The 12625-nt window shown below is 34.6% G+C and overlaps 1 protein-coding gene across 8 annotated transcripts in view; it reads left to right on the top strand.

The window, feature by feature from the left end:
• Nucleotides 1–12625, top strand: part of LOC118006792 (casein kinase I) — a 47785-nt gene that overhangs the window by 28371 nt on the left and 6789 nt on the right. For 5 of the 8 annotated variants that reach the window (XR_004678189.1, XR_004678190.1, XM_034999557.1 and 2 more), the window contains 5 exons: nucleotides 3255–3394; nucleotides 4709–4787; nucleotides 5798–5872; nucleotides 8612–8718; nucleotides 9735–9847. Coding sequence is in view for 6 of the 8 variants with exons in the window: in XM_034999557.1 (XP_034855448.1) it covers nucleotides 3255–3394; nucleotides 4709–4787; nucleotides 5798–5872; nucleotides 8612–8718; nucleotides 9735–9847 (514 nt within the window). In the remaining 2 variants the exon portion in view is untranslated. Of the gene's footprint in view, nucleotides 1–3254; nucleotides 3395–4708; nucleotides 4788–5797; nucleotides 5873–8611; nucleotides 8719–9734; nucleotides 9889–12625 lie in introns of those variants that run through there. The other 3 variants (XM_034999555.1, XM_034999558.1, XM_034999556.1) reach the window with 2 other exon arrangements.

The raw sequence follows: 12625 nt of genomic DNA, 5'->3' as shown, positions 1-12625 counted from the left end.
ACTGAGAAAGGAAGTATTGGCATGAGTAATCAAAAGAGAAAAGTTGTATTTGGTGTATCAACATACTTTGTAGTTTCAAAGTATGTTCCATACTTTGTACCACATTCATCATCTGGGTGATCATTTAATTCTTTTCCAGCGTTATTCCAGGTATCATCTTCTCCTGCTGTTAAATAGGTTTCCGAAATTCAGACTTATTTTCATTCACAAAGAAGTAACAATTGTGATTGATTCTTAGTTGGAGCGTGGGAAGAGGGGTTGCTGGGTAATTAGGCACATAATAAAGCACCTAGTGCCCCATTTTTGCTTATCCATTCATTCACATGTTTAATTTATATTTTGTAGCATAATCATTTAATAATTTCCATAAAATTGTTTATTTTCTCTGCATACAGGTTAGCTGGGTTGTGAAGAAAAGTGAACTTGTGAATTTTTTGGAAGGGCAGGGAAAAGTGGCCCCTGGTTAAGAGAAAAATTGCTAGATATACTGCAAACTAAAATTAGCTTTAGTGTTTCTGAGGAAGGTGCACCTCTGCTGGATGGAGTTACCCCAGTATATACAACATTAACTCATTACTACATGCCTTTGAAGAATAGGCTGCATTCTATAAAACAGGCAAAAATTTTACTTGGAACACAAAACACAAATCCACAGAAAAGCAGCTTGGCCCACCAAAGAAATTAGACTTCTTTTTGTATATGCAAACCTGTAAAAAATACATTATCTTACGACTTACTGAATATTGACTTTTCCTTGTTTGATTCTTTATATATTTGCGGCTGTTTGGATGTATCTTTGGTATCCTGTGGTGTCATGTAAACACTTCTATTATGTTTGTATTCATTTTTAAATTCAAAACAGAGGGCTACTAATGAAACTTGATAGGTACCACCAGAAAATGATGAACTACCAAGAGATTTAGATTTTTTTAAATTTTGAATAATCTTTCTCTTCAGTTGTTTGCTCATAAAATAAGATAGCTTTGTTTAGCAGTGAAATTATTTTTCCTGACTTACTCTCAGGTTTTGTAAGAGAAAATTTAGAGTTGATTGGCTTTGTAGTTTTTTGTTTCGATATTAAAGTTTGAGATATTTGAGAAGATAGTGTTTGTTTTCTTAATAAACTACATTTCATCCTTTAGAGTTGTGGAAGGAAAGAACTTTAGTAAACACTGAGTTTTTTATAAAATCTTAAAAAGTTGTGAGAAAATGTCTGGTTATTGAGTTGCAAATGGAGCTACTGAATGTAGACTTACGAATGAAACTATCAGGTATAATATGTCAGAGTTCCTATCTTCTCCTCTATTTTGAAGTATTAAAAGAAGCAATCCCAGAAAATATCCTTTAGAGGAGAGTCTATGTCCTAATCACCTTTTATTTAGAACCCACATAATTCTTAGGGGTATTTTTAAAAATACTATGAAGCTGGGTGTCCTTTTTGTGTTTGTTTTTGCCTTGTTTTCTTTTCAATGTGACTCTGCAGAATCTTAAGTCATACTTTTTGGTTTGCTTCACAGAAATGTATTTTGCTCCTTTTAATATTTATATGCTGAGCCCATTTTCATATCAAGAGAAACTTAAAAGAGTGTGAGCTTTATTTCTCTTTGTGTTTTATAAGACTTTCTCATAGACGTATAATAATGTGATTGCTGAGGAAGTGAATTTAATCTACTAGAGAGCTCTCATCCAGTTAAATTTTACTAAAAATGTAATCTTCCTTCTTTTATAGTAGACCAGGTAAAAATAAGTATCTCATTGTTACATTGGTGACATAAGCTCAAACCTCCATGTCTTTCCCATCCCGATGTCCAGTTAAGGCCAGGGTACAGTGCCTGCCTGATATAAGTGTTTTTCTTTTTCTTCTTTTCTTTCTCTCTCTTTTTTTTTTAAGATTTATTTATTTAAGTACTCTCTATGCCCAACAATGGGGCTTGGAAATCACACCCGGAGATTGAGTCTCATGCTCTTACAACTGAGCCAGCCAGGTACCCCTCGATAGAAGTGTTTTTCATCCTCCTAAGAGAGGCGTTTGATCACATCTTTTCACCTAAATCATTCACTTTATTTATTTTTATACAAACTCTAATAGGCTAGGTGACCAGTTTCCTAGGAAGGACATTACAGATTATAAACTGGGTAGAAGGGACCCAAAGTCTACTTAATGGAAAAAAGAACTATAAAATGTAGGCATAACTAGGGGGAAAAAAGTCTAGGGCTATGTACTGTAATGCCACATAGACCTGCCTTGTTGGATAATCTTTGTAAACATAACTTTAATAAGTGAATTTATGATCAAGACTAAAAATTGGAGTAAAGATTATTTTGCTTTAGAAGGTAGGTAAATATGAATATATTTTGGATTTTTTCTTTTTTGATAAAAAACAGGTTTTTTCCTTCTTTGAAGTGTTAATCATGGAGAATAAACCTCAGTTACTTTTAAAAATTAGCTACATTATAAATGAATATCTTATTCCCTGTGTACCATATAAATAAGACAGCACTAAACATTATTTTGTTCTAAAATACTAGTGTGGTTTTTAGTTAGCTCCTTTAAACTGCTGATTGTAAGTTATCTTGATATAAGTAAATACTAAGTACTTTTTAAAAAGATTTTTGATCAGTTTACTGTATTTCCCAGAAGTTTAACCTGATACATGGATAAATGTCAGTGGGAAGTAGTAGAAGTAATGCATGCTTAAAAAAAAAAAAAAAAAAAAAAATCCTTATTTTTTGTTAATAAAAATTTTGGGTTTGTTGTCAATATCAAACTTTCAGAGTTGTCTTATTTTAAATAATGAACATTCTGTTGGCATACTGAATGAAAAATGGCCTTTATAAAATGGAAGAATTCCAGATAGTTTACGTTTAGTTTTTGAAACCTCATGCTTGTTTACCAACAGTAACAGGATGTCAGATTTCATCATGGCACACAGCACACTTGTCAACTCTGCTATCAAACATGTATATGTTTTTCCACTACTTTTCTAAAGACAGGCTCCTGAGTGTATAGTAAACTGGGCCTGTGAAGTTGGTTCAGCTCATAAGGATCAACCACTTAACTGTATTTTTTTTTAACTTGATTTATTGATGAGGACTAGTAGAAGCTTATTGGAGTGTTGTTTGTTCATGTTTTCTGCCTGTGATACTTTATTTTGATATAATTGAACAAGATAGTATAAATGCCATTTAATGAATAAGGAGCAGTTCAGCTGAACAAGGTTGGAAGCCTAATATCCCTTTATTTTCTTTTAAAGTTATTCCTTATTGATTTTGGTTTGGCCAAAAAGTACAGAGACAACAGGACAAGGCAACACATACCATACAGAGAAGATAAAAATCTGACTGGCACTGCTCGATACGCTAGCATCAATGCACATCTTGGTATTGAACAGAGGTGAGTTTGAGAAATGAATGTGTTTATCAAATCCATAGCAAAAGTCACTAAAGAATTTTTGAAATATTTTAACTAGTTTCTTATGATATATAAAGACGTCTCTTGGCTGAGGATTTGAGGAAACCTGTTAATCCTTTTACCTGTTGGCTTTAGTTAGTGCTGAGAAGCCAATTAAATGAGAGACCTTTTGTTTTCTTTGTTGAAGGTTGTCTCTTGGGGAGAAAATACTGCATGATGGAAAGTTAGCATACAAGCAGTTTTATCTTGTTTATTTTTATTTTATTTTTTGCAGCTGAAGACGGTACTTATTTTCTTAATGCTGATCTTGGACTTTTTATATTTTAGTAGTATAAGTTAAATTTTGGAGAAGAATATATTAGTTATTTATTTTTACAAGGAAAATGTTATTATCTGAGTCCTGAGGGACCAAGAGGGGGTTGGTGGGCCATCTCATGTTCTACCCTTTCACTCCTACATAAATTAATAGGATCTGGATTGAGGTAAACATTGTCATGGTCTCTTTGCTTTTTCTAGGTCTTCTGTTTTCTTTTTTTTCCTGGTTTTTCATCTTCATCTTTTATCAGTCAGTTTTGCTCCTTAAAACAAGCACAGAAATGATAAATGATATGCTTCCAGGTTAGGGCGCTTCAAGAGAAGATTTTTTTTTTTTTTTAAGATTTTATTTATTTATTTATTTGAGAGAGAGAATGAGAGACAGCACGAGAGGGAAGAGGGTCAGAGAGAGAGGCAGGCCCCCCGCTGAGCGGGGAGCCCGATGCGGGACTTGATCCCAGGACTCCAGGATCATGACCTGAGCTGAAGGCAGTCGCTTAACCAACTGAGCCACCCAGGCGCCCTCAAGAGAAGAATTTTAAGCTTAGGAAATGTTCAGTGTTATGTGTGTATATATTCATATAGATGCTTAATTAGCTTTAAAATACTTATTTCAGCATCCCTCAAGTTCTTTTTTATAAGCTTCTGCAAAACTTAAAAGTATCCTGCTACTTTGTTCTTCCGTCTTTATTAACTTCATTTAGAAAGTTGCTCAGCTAAATCCTTTTTGCTCTTTAGAAATTAAATTGCAGGCTGTGTTGGATTTTATAATTTTGTATTCTGTGAGAAAATTTTGTTAGACATAACTCTATGAACTTTTTAATTTTTTAATTTATTTTATCTTTTTATTACTTTAAGTACGTTCTTTCACAAGCCACCAAATTGCTTTTTCTCCTTGCTTGGGAAAACTTCTTGTGTACCTGCCTTTCTTTCACATGTTTTCCATAATTCCAGCTCATAACTTCACATTTTCTTTTCTAGTCGCCGAGATGACATGGAATCATTAGGATATGTTTTGATGTATTTTAATAGAACCAGCCTGCCATGGCAGGGACTAAAGGTAAGTGAGACTCCCATTCCCAGTTTTTTGTTTTAAGAATAAAAGTACATATTGGAGATGAACTTTAAGATCCCTTTCAAACGAGGCTTTCTGAGAGTGAATTAACTTTATTTTTTACCTTTTATTGGGCAAATAAAATCTGATCATTTAAGAATTAAGTTAATAGAATCCCAGAGTCAGGCCTAAAGAACAATTTCCTTTGGGACAGTAAGCAGGTACCCATTGGTAACCAGTAGCTTTATCTCAATGGAAATTGACATGGGCTAATTAAAGGTGGAGGCTTTCTCATTTTGATGTGTTGCCAGTATGTTGAAAATGTATACTTTTATGTGTAGTAAAACTGGTTCTTCTAGTAATACTAGCTATCTTAATTATCCTAACACTTGTTTCTATTAATTAGGAGTTTCACCCTGACTTTTGTGAGTCTCTTAATGATAACTCACCGTGTCCTAGAATTTAAAGGCTACTTTTGATACTTTATTGGTCCTTTAAAGGAAAATGGTCCCTGTATTTATTGAGCATCCGTGAACTAGACAGTTGCTCAGTGCTTGTATGGATAGTTCTATCCAATATGAACTATTTTTACATTGGAAAAATATTTTGACTTCACTTAATAATGTTACTACACTTTATATATAGTGTTACTAAATGGTGGGCACTGTTTTTGTTATTGATCTACTTAACCTTTGCCCTTGTGTTGAATATGGGTTGTGAAAACTCATTTCAGATTTAACTTCACCCATTAAATCATGTTCTTATTAGACTCACCCTTTCTTAACAGCTAAAAATGTTTTTTAAAGTAGAAAACTCATATAAAAAACTAACAGTTTAGGGTTGGGAAATTTTGGTATATTGTACTTTGATTTATTTTTTATTCCAGGTTATGATTTCTCTTGAATCTCAAGTTTACATTTATATCTGGTGGGTTAAGCTAACAAGGTTCTTATTAGTATTGAATAGTATTATTAGTATTGAATATGTCTATGTGGTTTGATTCTTATTTTCCACAGGCTGCAACAAAAAAGCAAAAATATGAAAAGATTAGTGAAAAGAAGATGTCCACTCCTGTTGAAGTTTTATGTAAGGTAAGTGTGCCTGATGGCTTTTTTTTTAATATAAAAAATCCAAGAAGTCTGGAATTTAAACATCCTATTAGGTAGCTATTTGCCATTTTAAATGTATGTTTTGATAATTCTAAGTATCTTTAAGAGTGGCTTGAACATACGGGTCATTTTAAATAAGCATTTTATGTTTCTGGTTTGTTTGGGCCCTATAATCTGTTAAAAATTAGAGGAAGAAAGGGGCGCCTGGGTGGCTCAGTTGGTTAAGCGACTGCCTTCGGCTCAGGTCATGATCCTGGAGTCCCTGGATCAAGTCCCACATCGGGCTTCCTGCTCGGCAGGGAGTCTGCTTCTCCCTCTGACCCTCCCCCCTCTCATGTGCTCTCTCTCATTCTCTGTCTTAAATAAATAAATAAATAATCTTAAAAAAAACAATTGTTAATTTAAAAAAAAAAAAGAGGAAGAAGAATAGGGCAGGTTACGTTTTCTAGTGGAACCTCACCAATTTATGACAAAATTAGGAAATATTCTCCTTATCTCTAAACCGGTGCCAGTAAGGAAAGGATCTTAACGGTTGTCAGGGACATCAAGGAGTAGAGAAACGAAGGCAGATCACAGCAATCCAAAATAGCCAGTGTCCAACAATATAGATGACAGTTTGAGTCAGGGTTGTTGCCCTGAAATCTCAAACTTTGTTAGAGAAGCCTGTAAGTAGAGAATGGAGAAGTAGCTGTGTCATGATGGATAACCATGGTCTTTTCCATTGAAAGAAAACCACACGGTCATCTCTGAGACAATTGTGTACCCGAAATTATTAGGAAACAGTATATAATTATATAGTATAGTTGGGTGTTAGAAGGGGGAAATGAACATGGTGTTGAAATAGTACTTTGTGGAGGCGGGGAGAGGTGATGTTTTTATGTCTCCCTGTCCACAAATTTGCTTTTCCATTTTCTCTAGATCTACAGTAAAGGAGGGGTTGGGATGGGTAAGAGACTATCATCTTTTCTGAGACTCTTGGGATTTGTTTTAAATTATGAAATACATTTTAGGTGAATGAATAAAATGTTCGTGTGTTATAGTGCACCCAAATAACTTTGAAATCTTCTATTTCTGGAAGCAAAACATGTTTTCTATACACTACTTTTCCATGCAACATTATGATTCATTTGGATTATTGGAAAAGTCAGCCATTTTTACAGGAAAAGAAAGGGAGGGTTAGTACATTGTCTGCTTCTGGGTTATGTCTTAATTTTGATCTAGAAATAATGAACCTGGGTCTTTCTGGATTAGCCACATAAAACTGATCTGAGGGTGCAGTGAACACAGAATATTAGTATTACTGTAAAATAGTGAGATTGTTTTCAGTCTCATGGTCCACTGGTAACTACTTATTTCATATCTGTAATACTTAGGATATTGGTAATTTTCTTTTGTTAATAAGGTTTTGCCTGTTTTCGTAAGGTAGCAGTGCATGAAGTAAACTATTTGACTTTTAGTTGGCAGTTGTTTAGCTCTATTTATAATACACATAAAAGCAAGTTCATTTGGTATATGCTGCTTACCATTAACACAGACCATGAAAATATATTAAAAATTTTTAAAGTCATGTTAAGAGTTTAAATAAAACGTACAATATATTTATCACTTAAAAGGTTTCACCTTTCCATCTCGAACACAGAAGTAGCATAAAAATTATATCTGTATCAATGCAGTGAGTAAAAATAAATGTTGCAAGTATGTCCATTATATCCCACCTTAACCTCCTGCATGTGAGAAATTTCTCAAAATTTGAAGGTTGTGGGAAGAGACTGTCTTTTTAACTTCCCACCCTTCACATTCACATATACTCGAGGCAGGGTGTAGGGATTTTTGTTTAAATTTTTTGCATTTCTACATTCCTACTGGCAAAATCCTTTTTGGTGGTTAATATCTATAGGCTTAAAGGTGTGTTATATGCATTTTTTAGAATCTTTCCTTTAAGAAGCTGAGCATGTAAAAAGTTTATGCCTACAGGTGTACTTATTAATACTGTTTATGAAAGAAAAAATTTCATCGCCTAAATGTCCAGTTATAGGGAACAAGTTAATTATGATGTATTCACTGGTTGGATATTATGCAGCCATTCAGAAGCTTATGTTGGAAATAACACAGAAGGATAATTGCAATATAATGTTAGTGGAAAAACAGTATGTTATGTATGCAGTATAATAACAATTACGGATAAAAGAAAAGGCAAACCCAATCTTTCCATAGGACAAAGCATTGGATTGATCTGTATCACAGCAGTGGTTGCACTGTATGTTTGTACTCTTGGTGATTTTACTTTTCTGTTTCTCTAGGTATATACTATTTCCCCAAAGAAGTAATTACAGAGTTGGGGAGAAAATGCCAGTTCACTGACCTGTTGTGGCAAAGAACCTTACTGGCCTCCATTTGGTCATTTGTTCATTGTTGCCATTGAAGTATTAGACATTGATAAAATAATAACAAGTTGGATATCCAGATTACTTAAGAGTATAATACTGTAGGGAAAGGATCCATGTTTCCCCTGCCAATATTAAAAGATGTACATGATGAGGTAGTCAGGATTTATGAGGATACCAAGTCATATTATAGTTAGTTTAGTTCTCAGATCTTATGGCAAAGTAGTGAAACACTCTCCTCAAAAACCATTTTTACTTGTATTTAAATACATTTATTTTTCTGTCTTAAATAAATTTTTTTGTTTTTTTACTTTGTGTTTTAACTCTTGAACTTTAGGGGTTTCCTGCAGAATTTGCCATGTACTTAAACTATTGTCGTGGGCTGCGCTTTGAGGAAGCCCCGGATTACATGTATCTGAGGCAGCTATTCCGCATTCTTTTCAGGTCAGTTTTTAAGGTGTTTTTAAGACTGTAGACTCTAGTGAGGGAAATTAGTTAAATCCACCCAACACATCTGTTCTGACAGGTAGCAAATTAAAGTGGGTCTAAACCCATATGAATAAAATCTTAAGAAACTGAGTTTGGAAAAAATAATAAAAGAAAGAAACTGAGTTTGGTATGTTTCCATTTGTGGTGCAAATGTGCTTGAAATTATTTTAGTTTGGGATGGAGAAACAGTTGAGTCAGACACAAAGTAGAATCTAACTTTTCCACGATAATTGCCATTCATACTAGATAGAAGTGATTATTGGTGGCCCTTGGAACTCTCCAGCTTTGCTACAGAACCCTATTTAATAACAAAATTAACAGCAATTAAAATAGTTACGGGGTCTATGATTGTGTGGAGACAGGCCTCAGACTCTGGGGTTCCCTAGGTGCAACCCAGAATTGGTCTTGAGCAGAGGGGGAAGTAAAGTACATGTGGCCCGAAATCTTAGTTGGAAGAGGATTAAGAATTGGGGGTAATTCTCTAACCCCAGAAGAGTCTTCTTTCCAAGCCACCAGCATACACATCTCCCCCACAAGCTTACATTCTTATACTTACTCTGATTTGTTCTTAGAAGGTACCTCCTATTTGGATGGTTCCCTAGATAATTGACAGCTTGACTCCATGTTTTTGTTCATGCTGCTGTTCATTGCCACTCCCCTGCCTCTTTCAAGAAAGTAATAAAGTCGGCTTCTTTTTTGAAAAAGGAGATGATTTATTCTTAATGAATACATCAGACCGAAGTAGTGACATCATTTTCCTTCAATTGTGACTTGTAAAAAGTGGAATTAATGAACTGAACATTTAAAAAGTCATGTATATGGAATGAAATCTTTTAGAAATTACCATACTTAAGAGAAAACACTAACTACCATTTCCTTAAAAAGTGCCCTCACTGTCTTGAAAGCCCAATGGAGTATTTAACTAGACTGCATTATTAAAGGATTAACATATACCATACTGTGTTTTACAGGACCCTGAACCACCAATATGACTACACATTTGATTGGACAATGTTAAAGCAGAAAGCAGCACAGCAGGCAGCCTCTTCAAGTGGGCAGGGTCAGCAGGCCCAAACCCCCACAGGCAAGCAAACTGACAAAACCAAGAGTAACATGAAAGGTTAGTAGCCAAGAACCAAGTGACGTTACAGGGAACAAATTGAACACAAAATTGGGTAATTCATTCATTTCTAACAGTGTTAGATCGAGGAGGTGGTTTTAAAAGAAGTAAAAATTTGGCTCTGTGTTTTTAAAAAAAGACGTCCTTGGAAAATTTGACTACTAACTTTAAACCCAAATGTCCTTGTTCATATATATATGTATATGTATTTGTATATACATATATGTGTGTATATATTATATCATTTCTCTTGGGATTTTGGGTCATTTTTAACAACTGCATCTTTTTTACTCATTCATTAACCCTTTCCAAAATAAATATTTGGTGTTGGGAATATGGTATAATCAATCAATCCAAAATCCTAGACCTAACACTTGTTGATTTTTAATAATGAATCTGGTTAGCTATGGTATTTGGACTTTGTTTCAGACTAACAGTGTTAAGAATTTTTTTCTGCATGTTAATGCTTTAGCATTTAAAATGGAAAAATGTGAACATGATCTAATTTCCAGAGGTGAGTCTGGCATTGCCCCCAAAGTGTCTATCTTCTCAGTTGCAGAGCATCTCATTTGCGCTCTTAAATGCTCAAATAACTGAAAAGCTCGACACATCCTTCCTAGTCAAAAACCAGATCTCTCGTTTAGTTGCGATCTAACTATGTAAGGTTCTTATTTGTCTTGGGCTTTATTTTATAAAATCTTGCAAATACTCAGGTTCTGGGGGTTTGTTGTGGAATTGAATTCTTCAGTTAGGCTTTGCAAATTGGGGGAAAAAACTGGGGCAAATGCCACTGAACTGCTAGTCTGTTTCCTTTCTGTCTCTGGCACTCTTGGTGCTACTAAGGAGTAGAACTGTTAGGGCACAGCTCCAGTCTTGTCACTGTTGCCGTACAGTTCGACTCCTGTGTTTCATGGTTTTTGTTTTTCTTCCCGCACCCCCCCCCCCCTTTCTGGGGCTTACCTCCTGATACCTGCCTACTTTCTGGAAGTGGTGGGCAGGTAAGGTTTGGTCTTTGGTTTCTAATTATTTAATTTCTGAATGACTGCTCTAGTCTGAACTTAGTCGTCTTTGGTCTATATTTTTAGAATTGTATTTTTAAAATTTTGTAATTTAAAAATAGACTCTAATCTGAGGATACTTTTCAAGAAGTATAATTCACTGATGTCATCCTCATCCCAGCAGCTCATCTATTAGGAATGAAGTTGAGATTCTTCTCTTCCATGTTTCTGTATTTGGGAAGGATTCACAGTTGAAGGCTTAATGTAATGGGGGTTCTGAGATGATGAAATTTCAGCTCAGGATAATAAACACTAATGCTTGCCTCTGGGTCTCAGTTGGGACTTAAACTTGTCCCTTGAGTGTTTTAATCATTGTATGACTAATCACAGTGCCATGCCCTTAATGAGGTAGGTTGCTAGCTAGTGTCTCTGAGAAATGGTCCTACCAATGTAATGTTCTAAACTTAGGACTTTTATTATACCTGAATCTATAGGGTATTTGCTTCTTTTCATAAAATGAAACCAATTTTTGCCTAAAGCTAGCTGGGATAATAGGATCATCACGAGTTGCAGTTTCTAGAACTAAAATTAGATTGAAATCTCCTCTGACCTAGAACATTTCACTTCAGGCATTCAGCAGCTTTCAGAAAGAATTCCCTTATTTTGAGTTAGTTCCATTGTTAGTTTACTGTGTGTCTCTTTCTCAATAAACAAGCAGAATTTTTGTCCTGCCTTATCTAGGTCTTAAAGATGAGAAGTTGGATCCACTGAGTTAGTATGTTTCCTTGGAAAGAAATTGTAATTAAACTTAAGTTTAATCCTTAATTTTGTAGTGTAACTATTTTTCATAAAAGCAACTTAAAAATCTTAAAAGATGTTTGGGGAGCCTGGCTGGCTCAGTCAGTAGAGCATGTGACTCATAATCTCAGGGTCATGAATTCAAGCTCCACTTGAGGGTAGAATTTACTTTTTAAAAAAAGAAAGAAAAGAAAATCTTACAGAATTTTCATAGCAGTGTTAGACCCAGGGTTTATACAAATTATTATATAAACACCAACTTGTAAAATTTTGAATAATTGGACTTTCCCATAAAATGTACTTACCATTGACTACTTTCAGAGAAACATTTTGAGGTAGTATATTTTGATTGCAAGTGAAATACTGCTTGCTCCTAAAATGTGCCATGCCATAGAATACAAACAAAGTTGTATTTGACCTTTGACTTCTCGAAAAGATTTATTTTGGTTATAGAGTTTAGTTCCCCAAACCAATACCACATGAAACCCCCTTTGTATAAAGCTGTGACAGTATAGCAGGTTTGAGAGTGGCAAGAAATGAGTATAGGGAGCCTGTTTCTCTAACCCCAATCCCATTACCCGTGTCACCTGTTAAGAAATTTTTATTAATTCTGGAGTTTGAAGACAGTCGCTCTAGGTTACTTATTTCCTGATTTTCAATCTCTAAATAATCAGGGTATTTAAAAGCATATTCTCTCAGGGTCCGCTACAGTAGTTTTTTATTCAGGGGAGAGCTCATGCAGCTCAGCTATTTGCTGATTCCAAGAAATCCTTTCAGTGATGATGATAACATTATAGTACATTTTTCTAATTAAAATTTTAGAAGATGCTTTTTAAATACATCATACCAGTTTTCGTTCACAGAGTTACACTCTCAGAGGTTTCCCACAGAGAATTGAGTTTCTTAAATGAATCATCAACAGGTAGAGCTATATATTGCAGGAATA

The sequence above is a fragment of the Mirounga leonina genome, unplaced genomic scaffold (genome assembly GCF_011800145.1).
Source record: "Mirounga leonina isolate KUSES-001 unplaced genomic scaffold, KU_Mleo_1.0 Mir_99, whole genome shotgun sequence".
Taxonomy (NCBI): domain Eukaryota; kingdom Metazoa; phylum Chordata; class Mammalia; order Carnivora; family Phocidae; genus Mirounga; species Mirounga leonina.
This window is presented reverse-complemented; position numbering and strand designations above follow the sequence as displayed.